At 32.2% G+C, this 16,799-nt stretch overlaps 1 protein-coding gene across 1 annotated transcript in view; it reads left to right on the top strand.

Annotated features, from left to right (window-relative positions):
* LOC306856874 (nidogen-1-like) overlaps positions 1-16,288 on the top strand; it is a gene marked incomplete at its 5' end in the record, with an annotated part of 37,377 nt that extends 21,089 nt beyond the window's left edge. Inside the window, 10 exons of the mRNA XM_079396401.1 lie at positions 357-500; positions 1,054-1,179; positions 7,406-7,645; positions 9,119-9,291; positions 10,650-10,776; positions 11,841-12,012; positions 12,141-12,298; positions 13,049-13,172; positions 14,126-14,238; positions 14,316-16,288. Of these exons, the coding sequence (XP_079252527.1) occupies positions 357-500; positions 1,054-1,179; positions 7,406-7,645; positions 9,119-9,291; positions 10,650-10,776; positions 11,841-12,012; positions 12,141-12,298; positions 13,049-13,172; positions 14,126-14,238; positions 14,316-14,443 (1,505 nt within the window). The 3' untranslated portion in view covers positions 14,444-16,288. The remainder of the gene's footprint in view (positions 1-356; positions 501-1,053; positions 1,180-7,405; positions 7,646-9,118; positions 9,292-10,649; positions 10,777-11,840; positions 12,013-12,140; positions 12,299-13,048; positions 13,173-14,125; positions 14,239-14,315) is intronic.
* Positions 16,289-16,799: the final 511 nt, after the last annotated feature.

Here is a 16,799-nt window from a genome sequence, read left to right as displayed (position 1 = left end):
TTATGCAAATAAACATTATGCACTTTTCCACTTGCATTAGTAATATTTTGCTCGATGCGCCCTCTTGTGGCCTCAGGAGAGTTTTCCACCTAACTGAAATGATGCCTTTTAAATTGAAATATAATTTGAATATTGATAATATTTATTGTTTTACACTACCATTTGAGCACTTTTAACCAAAGTATGGTGTAGACTTTCATTAAGACCCTAAAGAATCATATCAGCCATGTGGAAAATTGGCACCCGATGACCCCTTTAAATTCGAATATAAGTCGAATATTGATAATATTTAAGTGCAAACTTCTAATGCAGTTTTTCAGCCGTTGTGACAGCCCTGCTGTGTGTGTCCCGTGCAGAGACGGAGCATCCCGTGGATCACTGTCAGAGAGGAACGCACGACTGCGACGCTCCCGAACGTGCTCGATGCAGCTACACAGGAGACTCGTCTTATATCTGCTCGTGTCTGCCGGGCTTCTCTGGAGACGGACGCACCTGTCAGGGTAACATTCACTCACCGCTGAGCAGAAAATACACAGGAAACTGTTTATATGGCTAGTAGCAGTGTTGAGGAGTCTGGTTTAGATGAAGAAACATTTGAAGACGGTCGTCAAGTCCCCTTTATTTCTATAGTGCTTTATACAATACAGACTGTTTCAAAGCAGCTTCACAGTAATAAACAGAGAACCAACATAATTCATTGAATATGAGATTAATTCAAATTATAAACAGACAATAGTGTGGCTGAAGCGTCTGTAGGTTTTGTCTCAGTCTCACAGCAGTAATGCGAGTCTCTCAGCAGACAGCGGGGCCCCTGGAGACAGGAAGTGCTGTGATCTGGACAGGAAATGCTCGGCACAGCTGTGTGTGTTATTTATCACCCCAGCTGTAAGGAAGGGCTGGCTGTGGGAGAGCGATTCGCTGCGGGGTGGACATACTTCATTAATAACACGCAGCAGATGTGCATTCCTTCATATAGAGCTGATTCTGATGAGTCAAGACCTGTACATATAGATCTGTCTGCGCGTGTAAAACTGATCTGATTTTCTCACGCAGATATCGATGAGTGCCAGCCGGGCCGTTGCCATAGCGACGCCATCTGCTTCAACACACAGGGCTCCTTCAGCTGTCAGTGCCGGCCTGGTTTCCACGGCGATGGCTTCAGCTGCACACCTGGATCCGGTAGGTGTTTATACCGTGGGTGTATTTATGTGACGCTTATATGATGCTTTTTTTAATTACTTTTTTAACTTCTGTGAGTATTGTATGAAAGCCAGGGTTATTTATACTGTTAAGTATAATTCAAACCATAAAAAATTTTTTTCATTGCTTCAAATAAAATAAACATGAACTGAAATAAAATTAAATAAAATATGTTAAAAACTTAAATTTATTTTATTTCAGCAAGTTAAAGTACTAAAATAACTCAAACTAAATAAACTAAAATAAAAATTAGGAAAACACAACAAAAAAATACTAAAACTATAACATATAAAATATTATACTATTAAATAATAGAAAATAATTGAAAACGAATCATTCACAATAACACAAAAAACATATTAAGATAATAAATTAATAAAGATAATAAAGAGTCCATTTGGATTTCATGTTGATTTTAATGTTTATTTCTTTCAGGATGAGGGAATTTTTAATATTGCATTACTGTCTTCAAAATAAAATTACAAATAGAATAATTTGCACTACATGTATATCTTTAAACACATATTATTATTATATTAACTATTGCAACTTACAAAAATATATATTTTTACTCATAAACTAAAACCTAAAACTTAATATAGACATTTTTAATAATGAATAATAATGAAAATGGCAAAAATACACAACAAATTATCTCAATGTTATTCATCAGTTATTCATCATTTACAGTTGGGCAAAAAAGTATTTAGTCAGCCACCAATTGTGCAAGTTCTCCCACTTAAAAAGATGAGAGAGGCCTGTAATTGTCATCATAGCTACACTTCAACTATGAGAGACAGAATGGGGGGAAAGAATCCAGGAAATCACATTGTAGGATTTTTAATGAATTAATTGGTAAATTCCTCGGTAAAATAAGTATTTGGTCACCTACAAACAAGCACGATTTCTGGCTCTCACAGACCTGTAACTTCTGCTTTAAGAGGCTCCTCTGTCCTCCACTCGTTACCTGTATTAATGGCACCTGTTTGAACTCGTTATCCGTATAAAAGACACCTGTCCACAACCTCAAACAGTCACACTCCAAACTCCACTATGGCCAAGACCAAAGAGCTGTCGAAGGACACCAGAAACACAATTGTAGACCTGCACCAGGCTGGGAAGACTGAATCTGCAATAGGCAAGCAGCTTGGTGTGAAGAAATCAACTGTGGGAGCAATTATTAGAAAATGGAAGACATACAAGACCACTGATAATCTCCCTCGATCTGGGGCTCCACGCAAGATCTCACCCCGTGGGGTCAAAATGATCACAAGAACGGTGAGCAAAAATCCCAGAACCACGCGGGGGGACCTAGTGAATGACCTGCAGAGAGCTGGGACCAAAGTAACAAAGGCTACCATCAGTAACACACTACGCCGCCAGGGACTCACATCCTGCAGTGCCAGACGTGTCCCCCTGCTTAAGCCAGTACATGTCCGGCCCGTCTGAAGCTTGCTAGAGAGCATTTGGATGATCCAGAAGAGGATTGGGAGAATGTCATATGGTCAGATGAAACCAAAATATAACTTTTTGGTGAAACTCAACTCGTCGTGTTTGGAGGAGAAAGAATGCTGAGTTCATCCAAAGCACACCATACCTACTGTGAAGCATGGGGGTGGAAACATCATGCTTTGGGGCTGTTTTTCTGCAAAGGGACCAGGACGACTGATCCGTGTAAAGGAAAGAATGAATGGGGCCATGTATCGTGAGATTTTGAGTGAAAACCTCCTTCCATCAGCAAGGGCATTGAAGATGAAACGTGGCTGGGTCTTTCAGCATGACAATGATCCCAAACACACCGCCCGGGCAACGAAGGAGTGGCTTCGTAAGAAGCATTTCAAGGTCCTGGAGTGGCCTAGCCAGTCTCCAGATCTCAACCCCATAGAAAATCTTTGGAGGGAGTTGAAAGTCCGTGTTGCCCAGCGACAGCCCCAAAACATCACTGCTCTAGAGGAGAGCTGCATGGAGGAAAGGGCCAAAATACCAGCAACAGTGTGTGAAAACCTTGTGAAGACTTACAGAAAACGCTTGACCTCTGTCATTGCCAACAAAGGGTATATAACAAAGTATTGAGATCAACTTTTGTTATTGACCAAATACTTATTTTCCACCATAATTTGCAAATAAATTCATTAAAAATCCTCCAATGTGATTTCCTGGACCCCCCCCCCCCCCATTCTGTCTCTCATAGGTGAAGTGTAGCTATGATGAAAATTACAGGCCTCTCTCATCTTGTTAAGTGGGAGAACTTGCACAATCGGTGGCTGACTAAATACTTTTTTGCCCAACTGTATTTTTGTATCTTAATGCTACAAAAATAACTGATGAATAGCATGCACTGATGAAAGTCCACCAGATACTATGATTTGTTGTATTAAAATAAGTATTACAAATTATAAAATAATAAATAAAAAGTATTTTAATAATGTATACTTTTTTTATTAATAACAATTTTATTAAAAATAAATGAATCATTCACAATAAGACATATATTTAAATAGTAAATGAAGTCCATTTGGATTTAATGTTGACTTTAAAGTCTTTTTTCATTTCTGTCGTTCAGTGCCTCAGTTTCTCTCTCCCACACGTTTCTCAGGGCCATGAAAGCGTCTGTTTATTGGCGATGGCCAGATAAGAAGCACTCATTGTAATTTGTCTGAGTGTTTTCCTTCCTCCTCCTCCTCTGGGGTTTTGCTCGGTCTGGTTTACATTATCATATGGTTCTCATATAGAGTCGGCCAGGAATGTGTCTGCAGTCTCTGTTCTTTGTTCTGCTTGTGTTGTATATACTGTACTGATCATCTGGAGCAGCATCAGAGCTCACAGCACCTTCACACTGACAGTTATGTGATATTCACCTGCTCACTTATGATGAATACAAAAACAGATGAATGTCAGATGTCTCTCAAAACCATGCGCAGGTTATACTGTATATAACCATACAAATTCACATAAAAATAGAGTTAATTAATCAAAAAATTGTGAAATATTATTGCTATTTAAAACAGCTGTTTTCTATGTGAGTATATAGTAAAATGTAATTTATTTCTGTGATGCGCAGCTGTATTTTCAGCATCATTACTCCAGTCTTCAGTGTCACATGATCTTCAGAAATCATAATAATATACTGATTTACTGCTCAACAAACATTTCTGATTATTATTATGTTGAAAACAGTATTTTTGTGGAAAGCGTGATGCATTTTCCGGATTCTTTAATGAATAGAAAGTTCAAAAGATTTATTTGAAATATAATTTTTTTTAACATTATAAATGTCTTTACTGTTACTTTTGATCAATTTAATTTAAATGTTTTATATATATATATATATATATATATATATATATATATATATATATATATATATATTATTATTATATATATATTAGTGCTGTCAAACGATTAATCGCATCCAAAATAAAAGTTTTTGTTTGCATTATATATGTATGTGTATATTTATTATGTATATATAAATACAAACACATGCATGTATATATTTAAGAAAAATGTTTATATATTAAATATATTTATATATAAAATATAAGTATATGAATACATAAATGTATAAAGGTAAATAGTTTCTAAATATATACATGCATGTGTTTGTATTTATATATACATAATAAATATACACATACATATATAATGCAAACAAAAGCTTTTATTTTGGATTAATCGCGATTAATCATTTGACAGCACTATTAAATATTATATATATAAATATATACACTGTATATATACTGTATACTGATTTTAAAATCTATTAAATCTATTTTTGTAAATAAATAACTCAGCACAAATTAATTTAGAAAAATCTTATTGATCCTAAAATTAGGTTTTATGTTCATAATGCAAAATAAATAATTTCCTTTTTTTATTTATTATTTCATGAATTAAAATGAATTGATCACAGATGCCTAACTGAGTTTTCCTGAATCGCAGTCGCTGAACTCTTGCTCTGTTCAGTCGTGTTAAACTGAGGATCGTACCGCGAGACGCTTCTGCACATTTTCCCCTGCAGCGAATATTTGACAGCACTTCAGTGAGTGTTTCTGTCTGTGTGTGTTTGACAAGCGTGACGTGATCTCCTAATTTGAGGGCAGATGTCACGTCTCTGACGCCGTGATAATTACAGCTCGACACATTCACACTTGCTTTAAGCGTTCAGGTCCGTATGCTAGTGTTATCTGTCACAAGTCCTTCTGTTTGTCTTCCTTTGTGTTCAGAATCGTCTCATCCTCTCGATGAGGTAATGAGGAGGAACTAAGACAGATACTGTTATCTCTAAACAGCAGCAGAACTAGTGAAACGTGGTAAAGTGTATGAAAGCAGGTGCTGTTTGTGTAGCACCTACAGCTCTGCAGATCCTACTGACGATTCACAGCATTAAAGCAGCAGCTCAAGTTTAATTTCAACACGATCCCTGATCATCTCGGTCTGATCTGAAGAGTTTGAGCACATTTCAGCGCTGAGTGTTTTATAAATGCAGATTGAACGATAGCAAAGCACTGCTGCACATTTCTTAAAGGCACAGCAACAGAAAACAGTCTGTTTAGTTGTAAGTAAGCAATAATTAAAAACTACATTTTGGCACAAAAGCTTGGCTAACAAATAAAAAGATAAATACATGATATGAGCCCCTTCAGTAGAGGAATGTGTGTGTTTGGATGGTTCACAGTAAATATATGAGTATTTATTTATTCATTTGTTTATTAGGACCATTTTTCAGGATTTTTAGGATTTTAGAAAATCATCTTGTTCAGATACAATGATTAAAATGATTGAAATAAAACAAAATTAAACTGACATTAATTATGCATGAATTAAATTTAGTACAACAAATGCTGCTGTGAATTATACTTACAATTTCACTTTTTTGCATTACAATAAAGAATATTTAAAAGGGAAATATACTATTATTATAATACTATTATTATAAATTATAGTCAATAAGATTGTCATTACAATGCAAAACCGATCCTAAAACTAGACTAATATATATATTCTAAAATATATCAATTCTAATGAGTGTTTTGCGATTGAATGGGGGACGGTCACATAGATCATCTATAGCAGATGTCACCACAATCTCACCAGATCCACTTCTGAAGGGCCCCGGGGCCCAGAAACCACCCTCTCAGACAGAACAGAGATGGTTTCATCATGAGTCTTTAACTGTGAGAAACAGAGTGACCCTCTCTGTGTGTTTAGATTCAGTAAATACTCTGGCTTTGAGGTCTTGAACTGACTATATATTAGGGATGATAACAAATCATTAATTTATTCATTCATTCATTTTATTTTGCTATATTTTAACCTTTTTATATATTTTTTTATTATTTATTAATTTATTTATTCAGTCATTTTTACATTTATCTATTTTAAATTTTTTACATTAATTTGATTTATTTTGCTACATTTTAACACTTTCTAAATTAATTAATTAATTTATTTATATTATGCTACATTTTAACCTTTTAACATTATTACTGAATTAACTTATGTATTTATTCATTTAGATTTTAACCTTTTTTTAATTATTAATTTATTAATTAATTTATATTTTGCTACATTTTAAAACTTTCTGAATTTATTTATTAATGTATTTATATTATGCTACATTTTAATCTTTTAAAATTATTAATGAACTAACTTATTTATTCATTTAGATTTTGCAACATTTGAACACTTTCTACATTTATTATTAATTTATTTATATTATGCTACATTTTAACCTTTTTTTTTTTTTTTATTAATTAATTTATTTATATTTTGCTACATTTTAACCTTTTTTTTTTTTTTTTTATTAATTAATTTATTTATATTTTGCTACATTTTAACCTTTTTTTAATTTTTACATTTATTTATTAAGATTTTGGCGTCCAGTATGAATGAAACACACATTCCATCCTATTTTGGGTAAAAATCAGAAAAATATACCTTTCTCAAAAGAAATGTTTAGCAGACATAAAAATCCACGCTTTTTCCAGTGTATTTACAGGAGTTTTTTGTTATTAATTTGTTGTAAAAAACACTGATGTGCCAAGCTATCAGAACCAAACCAAAAACCGTGGTTAAAAACTGTAGTACGTATTGAACCATGGACTAACGGTATTGTTGCATCCCTAGACTATATGTCACTCTTTATTGCAAAAGAGCATTAAAATAACAGCTTGTTGATCATCTGCTGGTGTGTTTGCTGCAGATGGAGAGCAGACGGCGTGTGAGCGTCACAGAGAAGCAGCCCAAGCGTCCTCGTCTTCCTCGGGAGGATACTTCTTCTTCCGTCCGCGTCCGGCCGTCGGTCAGTACGTGCCCAGCTGTGACGCTTACGGCGCTTATGAACCCCTGCAGTGTCACGGCAGCGTGGGTCAGTGCTGGTGCGTCGACTCGTCCGGACAGGAGATCCCCGGATCCAGAGCCGAGCCGGGCAGCACACCCATGTGTAAGAGCACACACTGCCCCGTTACATACAGCACCTTTATATGATGCTGCCGGAAATACATTAACCTATGATTTTTATTCTGATATTTTGTGGCTTCTTCTCATTTAGAGTCATGAACATGCATGCAAAGTTTCAACACTTTGATGTGGCGTGGAATATGCATACAGTATTTATATTACAATATTAAAATCTTCTTTTATTTTTATAATTATTTATTTATTGCTACATTTTTCATTTTTACATTTAGATTTTGCTACATTTTAACCTTTTTAATGCTGCATATTAACCTTTTTTAATTTTTACATTTATTAAAATGTAGCAAAATGTAAATAAATAATTAATTTCATTAATTTATATTTTGCTACATTTTACCCTTTTAAATGTTTTTTAATTATTCATTTATTTATTTATTCAGTCATTTATATTTTTCTACATTTTAACGCTTAAATTTTTACATTTATTTATTTAGATTTAGCTACATTTCAACTTTTTTAATGCTGCATATTAACCTTTTTAAATTGTTTACATTTTAAGTAATTAATTAAAAAACATTAAAAAGGTTCAAATGTAGCAAAATGTAAATAAATAATGAATTTATTCATTTTATTTTGCTACATTTTAAACTTATTTAATTTTTATATTCATTTAGATTTTGCTACATTTTACCCTTTTTAATTTTTAAAAATTTTCAGTCAAGTATATTTTTCTACATTTTAACATTTAACTATTTATTTAGATGTTGCTATACTTTAATTATAATTGTAATGTTTGCGGGTCAATATGACCTGGATAGTTCAGCTGCACATAAACAGAAGAAATGTTATGTCTAATTGTGTCTAAATGCTCTAATGGTGTTTACATTTGCATTCATATACACCGCATTGATGGCATGCAATTTAGCCGAGAATCGAACCCATGATTTTGCGGTTTGAGCTTCAGGAAAGCACACAGAGGTTATGTGCTTTTCCACACGTTTTCTTTTTAAAATGTATTACTTTTTTTTTTTTTTTTAATAGTTGCAATACTGTTTATAAAATTTAAAGCTTCTGAAATTTCAGAAAAAAAAAAGTTTTCATATTTATTTTAATTTTTGTAATGTGTGAGAACTATGAACGTTAAAGGTTTGGTTTTATTTGTTTTTCACATAGTGCACAAGTCACACAAAAAGGCCTGAGTATTGATGTATTATTTAGGATCCCAAACAGGGAAGGATTTTGTCAGCCAAACCCTTTTTACCTCAAATATTTTATCTTTTAGTAAGCATCTTATTTAGATTTTTTTTTTTATCTTTATTTCTTTTTATGATGTTTTTTTTTTAAGATTTGTTTAAAAATATATATTTATTTTAATAAATATATTACAAATATTTTAATTTTACTTTTTTGTATTTATTTTAGTTTTATTTCGATTTTTTTATTTGGAAATTTTAAATGATTTTTAATTTTAATTTGACATTTTCCCCTCTTTCCGTAGGTATTGATCACAATGTGGCTCCGCCCCTCATTGGCCCCACCCCCAGAACCGACATCAGTCCTCTGACTCCTGGAGCAAACCTCTTATTCGCCCAAAGCGGCAAGATCGATCACATCCCGCTGGACGGCAACCGGATGATGAAAGAGGAGTCGAAGACCGTTCTGCACGTACCTGTGAGTTAATCATTTACTCTGCTGCTGCATTATGCCTCTGTGAGCTTCATAGTGGCCCCAAAACATATTGTAAACTGAAGTCTCACCTAAATTATACATTTATATTTTTGTATTTATATTTGTTACATTTTAACTTTCTTTTATTTATTTATTTATTACTACATTTTACATTTTTGCATTCATTTATTTAGATTTTGCTACATTTTAACCTTTTAAGTAACTAATAATTAAAAAAACTAAAAAGATTATATATAGCAATCTAAATATTTTTTTTATTAATTCATTTCATTTTGCTACATTCAACCTTTCATTTTTACATTCATTTAGATTTAGCTACATTTTACCCTTTTTAATTTTTTGTAATTATTAATTTATTTATTCAGTAATTTATATTTTTCTACATTTTAACTTTTTAATTTTTACATTTATTTATTTAGATTTTGCTACATTTTAACACTTTCTAAATTTATTTATTAATTTATTTATATTATGCTACATTTTAACCTTTTTTAAATTATTAATGAATTAATTAGTTTATTTATTCATTTAGATTTGGCAACATTTTAACCTTTTTTAAATGTTTTAATTAATTTATTTATATTTTGTTCAATTTTATCCTTTTAATTTTTTAAAATTATTAATTGATTAATTAATTAATGCTTTTATATTTTGCCACGTTTGAACCTTTTTTGCCATGAAAATAGCCTTATTAGCTGGCGCGGTGTTAAATTATAAACAAACAAACAAGCATGAAAAATGAAGTCACACTTAAATTGCACACAAAATATAAAAGCAAGTGTAATTTTTGTAAATAAAGATGCACAAACATTTTACAACAAAAGGTTTTTACAGACAGAAGTTTGTTGGGTTTGAAATGCTAAAACAATAGAAGTTTTGTTGAAGAAAAAGATGGTCAGACATTAATTTTAGTCTCTTGGAGCCACTATATGATGGAAAATTGTTTCTAAATGGATCCAGAAACTGTCAGATTCACCAATTATACATCATCTGCACTGAAATATGACAAAACCTCAATTTACTGCTCTTGTAACCACAGACAGTCATGAGTCAGCGTGACACAGTCCAGCAGGAAAACTAGTAAACAAGACATGATTTACTGGTCAGACTGAGGCGGCTTTGATTGACCATCATGTGTGGGATGTTTGAGATTCTCCATCCAGAGTCAAACTGACCGCTCGCTCACACAACACCTTCATGCTGCACATTTAGTTTTTACAATTTCAATCAAAAATAAGCGTATAAAAATAAATACGAATGTTGTACATGTTTCGTGGGCCGTTCCTCGTTCTGTTGTGGGGCTGCGTCTCAAGCCTCTGGTCTTGTGTTGATGTCTGCAGGGTAAAGTGGTGATCGCGGTGGCGTTCGACTGCGTGGAGCAGATGATCTTCTGGTCTGATATCACTCAGCCCTCCATCAGCCGAGCCAAGCTGCAGGGCGGAGAAACCTCGGTCCTCATCGCTAAAGGTGATAATACTCTCTAACACTGACACATCAGTCACATCACAATAACTCAGTGTCCCTAACGCCTTATCAGCTCAGCCCCTTTAAACTTAGATTGTTAGTTATTTACTGAAATGTTATATTTACTGAGATTTTAAGATATTGTAATAATCTAACAACAACTATGATTTAACAACACATTTGGACATTCATGGTTCTCTGATGTAGTTTTATTACATTTTCATGATTTATTTTTAGTAAGCATTTTATTGTGATTTGTTTTTATTTTTAAACGATTTAATCATTTTAATGAAAAATTATGATTTAATTCATTTTTAGTAAATCTTTTGTTTTTATTTTTAAATGATTTATTTATTTAAATGTAAAATTTTTATGATTCAGTTCATTTTTAGTAAGTTTTGATTGTTTTTACTTTTTTAATTATTTGTTTTAATTGTACATTTTATTACTTTTTTAGTGTTTTATTTAGATTTTTTTTAATGTATTAATCTTAATTTTACATTTTTATGATTTAATTAGTGGTTAATACTTTTTTATTGTTTTTATTTATAAATTATTTATTTTAGTTTTACAGTTTTATAATTTTATTATATTTTATTTGATTTATATTTGAATTATTTATTTAGTATAATATAACATTATGATATAGTTGTTGTAGTGTTTTATTTAATTGTTTTTTTATATTTTTATGTATTTATTTTAATTTCACATTTTTATGGTTTAATGTTTAATTTGGGTCTTATTTTGATTGTTTTTATTTTGAAATTATGTATTTATTTTGTTTTATAATTTATCGTTTTATTTTAGTGTTTTACTTTGAAGTTGATTTTCTTTTAAAATTATTTATTTAATAAAACAATTTTATGATTTAATTAATTTTTAGTAATTATTAGATTTTAATCAACTCAAAAATATTAAATAAATGCCGCTTGCTATGTTCTTTTATTTAATGTAATGACATTCAGACAAAATGTTACTTAAACATTTTTTTGCAACATTTGTTTTGTTTTTTGAAAGCTATCAAGCTGTAGTTCTGGAAACCCGCTGTATGTTGTGTCTGTGAGCAGATCTGGGCAGCCCTGAAGGAATCGCCATCGATCACATGTCCAGAAACATGTACTGGACCGACTCCGTACTGGACCGCATCGAGGTGTCCCGACTGGACGGCAGTCAGCGGCGCGTCGTCTTTGACAGTGACCTTATGAACCCGCGACCGATCATCGCTGACCCCGCCTACGGGTACGTGCTCGTTTGGTCACGGAGCTTTGAAGAACATGTTGGCTATTGCTACAAATATAGCTGTGCTACTTATGACTGCTTCTGTGCTCCAGGGACACAAATATGACACACGTCTCTCTGTCCTCCAGATACCTGTACTGGTCCGACTGGAACCGAGACGGGCCCAAGATCGAGCGCTCCGGTTTGGACGGCAGCGACAGGACGGTGCTGGTGCAGGAAGGGCTGGGGCTGCCCAACGCTCTGACCTTTGACCCCCAGAGCAGGCAGCTCTGCTGGGCGGACGCAGGTCAGCTTCACATTCATTCAGCAACATCAGTTCACGTTTGGTTGAAAGATAATGATGATATTTTCTATCTTTATAATAACGTCATTGAGCCATTCACTATCAGACCAGAAGCATGACTTTTCTGTCGCAGTGCATTTTATTTTGAATGTTTTATTTTTATATGATTTGTTTATTTAAATGTTACCCTTTTCAATGGTTTAATGCATGTTTAGTAAGTGTTTTATTTTGATTGTTTTCATTTTTAAATGATTTATTTATTTTAGTATTTTATTTTTATATTGATTTATTTTGATTTTATAGTTATGATTTAATTCATTTTATTACAGGTTTTATTTTGATTGTTTTTAATTGATTTATTCATTTTAAATGCACATTTTTATGATTTAATCATTTTTAGTAAGTGCTTTATTTTGATAATGTTTTATTTTTTTAAATTATTTTAATTCCAAATTTTCTATTATATTTTTTATATTAGAGTTATTAATTTTTATTTATTTTAATTGGACACTTTTATGATTTTATTCATTTTTTGTAAGCGTTTCATTTTAATTTGTTTTATTTTAAAATTATACATTTATTTTAATATCACATTGTTATGATTTAATACATTTTAGAGCGTTTATTTTGATAATTTTTATTTTTTAATTATTTATTTATTTATTGTAATTTAACACTTTTTATGATTTTTATGACAAATTTTTTTATTATAATTTTTAAATTGGGCATTTTATGGTAATGTGTGTGTTTCAGGAACCCGTAAGGTGGAGTGTGTGGATCCGTTCTCTCGTCTCAGGAAGAAACTGATGGAAGGGATTCAGTATCCGTTCGCCATCGTGTCTTACGGCAGAAACCTCTACTACACCGACTGGAGAAGGTGCGTCACATTTGGGTTTACTTCAGAGCCGTCTGATTCCCAAACAAATGACTCTCATGAACCAGTTCATATAATGAATCAATTCAAAAGAATCAGAATGAATCACTCTAAAGAATCACTGAGTGCTTTCTGAATTAACATCTGACTCAGTGATTGGATGTTTATATGACAACGTGCACTTAAATATGGACATTCACAAACAAAGGTTTATTGTAATGATTTTAATTAGAAATTACATTCTTAGGGAAAAATATTATGTTGGATAATATGACTTAAATTCAGATTTTACCAGCTTCACATATATTCACACAGATTTTGGAAATGTGTGCTAGTTAGTGATTAATTTTAATTTGACATTAATTTTTAGTAAGTATCTTGCTTAGATTTTTTGATTTTTAAATTATTTATTTTCATTTAAAATATTTCAGATTAAATTTTTAATAAGAGTTTTATTTTGATTGTTTTCATTTAGAAGTGTTTATATAATATTAGACTATATGATATTATTGTATATATTATTATTTAATTTTTCACGTCTTATTTTGATGATTTTATTTAGTTTGTAACTTGATTGTTTTAATTTTTTATGAATTTTTTTATTTTCATTTTAAATTTTGATTTGACAAATTTCATTATTTTTTAGTAAGTGCCTTATTTTGTTTTTATTTTTACATTTATTTTAATTTGATTTTTTGTATATAAACGTTTTTCATTCTACGAACCCAAAGTTAGTTGTTGGTTTCTCTTTTATTGTTTTTATTTTAATTTGACCTTTTTTATCATTTAATTTTATAATTTATAACCCAATTGTTATTGTTTTTATTTAAAAAAAAATATTTTACATTTTAATGAGTTAGTTGTTATTTAGTTTGATTGTTTTTATTTTTACGACTGATTTTTTATTTTTAAATTATTTATTAATACGTTTATTTTACAATTTGATTTGTCACTAGGGAAGCAGTGGTTGCTATGGACCGTCATGATGGGATGGAGGTGGAGGAGTTTCTTCCTCAGAGACGTTCTCGTACATACGGCATCACTATGACTTACCCACAATGCCCTGCAGGTCTGAGCTCAGGCTATTCTCATCATAAACGACTGTAAGATCTGAACTCGTTTTAATCGCTTGACTGTGGTCCGCAGGCACGAACTACTGCTCTCGTGATAACGGCGGCTGCTCTCATCTCTGTCTGCCGCGGCCGGGAGGATTCACCTGCCGCTGTCCTGATGCCAGAGACGGCTCGTGTGTCGAGCAGGACGAGAATTTCTGAGGTTACGTGACACTGAGAGACACTGAGGACTGAAGAGGGAAGGATTTGTGTTCCTCATTACTGATCCTTCCGCTCGGATCCAGATAATCAATACAGTAGGGATGCACCCCATAGATAGCACCCCATAGATCTGCTAATATCAGTGTTCTTCGTCACTGTGTCAGTCTGATGAGGCTGATAATAGACGCAGATAATATCAGGGATTCACTTTTTTCAAAGTCTTCCAACAGTAATGAACAGTTCAGTATGGAAGCTTGTTTCCACCACGGAATAAAAAAAGTTACAACTTTTCTCGCAGCTGTAAGTTTACATCTCGCAATTCTGACTTTTCTATCGAAATTCCGAGTTTGCTTTTTCGCAATTCTTTTTTTTTTTTTATAATTCTGAGATTATTTTATTGGAATTCTGAGTTTTCTTTAGCAATTCTGACTTTATCGAAATTCTGAATTTACTTTTTGCAATTTTTAAGTCTTTTTATTGGAATTCTGAGTTTATATCATGCAATTCTGTTTTTTGTTTTGTTTTGTTTCCGCCATGGAATAAAAACATTAAAATGGTAATTGGGACTTTTTACTTTGTTTATATCTTGAATTTGCAAGTAAGAAACTTTCAATCGTGAGAAACTTTCCATCCTGCAATTCTTTTTTTTTCCCACCACAGAATAAAAAATATTAAAAAGGCAACTGCGACTTTTTCTCACAATTCAGATTTTTTTCTCACAATTCAGATTTTTTTCTCACAATTGCGAATTTATAGCTCACAATTCTGAGTTTATAATATGCAATTCTTAGAAATATTTATATTTCAGAACTGTGAGATCATAGTAACCTTTTGTTTTTTGAATCTACAATATATCCATTTTTTCTACAGTACATATTTTTATGTATTATTTTACTTTTCGCATGAAAAATTCTAGATTGCATTTCTACTGTTCACCTTTTTTAAAGCAGGTAAAATATGAAATATGTATAATATCAGCAGTTATATTGATAATTGTTAATAAAAAATATTAGTTGACTGTATTAGTGTTTAACCATCATAACATTTTTATTTATATAATGTTTATATATAATAACAAATTGATGAAATTAAACAATATTTAAACACAAATATCCCTTTATAAAGCTATTTATCACTTTAAATGTCCGTATTGGTGCATCCCTACTAAAACCACTTGAAAACATGACTCTGACTCCATCTTGACAGTTTAGCTGGCAAATAAATATTATGTTTTATTGTAGCTGTCCTTCAGCTCTTGGGCTGCTGGGATACATTTATACTATGTGTGAGGGGAGGGTTGCATTCTGATTTAGGTCAAATATTACTTACTTAATTGTATTTTAATCTGACTTTTACCCCCAGTTTCACAGACAAGGCTTAAGCCTAGTCCCAGACTAAAGTGTAAATCTGAGCTGTTTGAACTGAAAGAAACTGATCTTAAAATATATCCGTGCCTTTGTTTTGTCTCGAGATGCACACCAGTAATGTTCATTCTAAGGCATGTTAATAAAAATGACTTTTTTCCTAATTTGAACAATGGCCTAATCCTGGTTTAGTCTAAGGTCTGTCTGTGAAGCCGGGGCTTAAAATGCCAGACGAAGATTTTCTTTTTGTTTGTTGTAAATATCAAAACTACATTATCTTTATGGGCTCTTGGTGCTCGGGGGTCGTTTTATGTGACGTTTACACTCAGTCCATCTGGACGAGAGCCTCATATGGAAAATCACACTCTTTGTTTACACACTGCATGATGGGAAGGCGAGCCGCTGTGGAAACAGCTGGACAGAGGAAGGACGAGAGACTGTGTTATGTACAGCTGTTCAATTAAAACACATTTTTTAAGAGGTTCGAGTCTGTGTTTTATTCCTCTACTCACATTCTTCAGATCAGACGTGAGAAATTGGCCTTTTAACTTACAGTTGGATCTGATAGCTATGTTTATTTTTTGGCAAGTTTCTATGTATTTAAGACATTTTATCAAACGGGTTGGATGCTCTGTATTTCCTGCTGTAGATTTTCAGACACCAGCAGATGTTTGACTTCACGCGGAGCTCTAAATGATTCGGTCTAGTCCAACACACACGGGACTATACGAGTCTACATAAGACATTTGGAAACAATATGGTACAAGAACAATAATAAATCAAGTATATAAAAGGCTGATTTCTTTGTATTTTTTGAAATCGCTAAATAAACTTGAATTGAAAACTGTAACTTTACTACAGAATAAAAAGATTCATGAACTCGCTCTGAATCAAATGATTCACTCTTTCTTCTTAGAAACAGTGAATCACGACGGTTTCGAAAAGCTTAATTCATTTTCCTCCACGGAATAAAAAAGGTAATTGGGACTTTT

The sequence above is a fragment of the Barbus barbus genome, assembly GCF_936440315.1.
Source record: "Barbus barbus genome assembly, chromosome: 37".
In the NCBI taxonomy this organism is placed as follows: Eukaryota; Metazoa; Chordata; class Actinopteri; order Cypriniformes; family Cyprinidae; genus Barbus; species Barbus barbus.
Note: the sequence above shows the minus strand (reverse complement) of the source record. Positions and strands in the feature narration are given on the sequence as shown.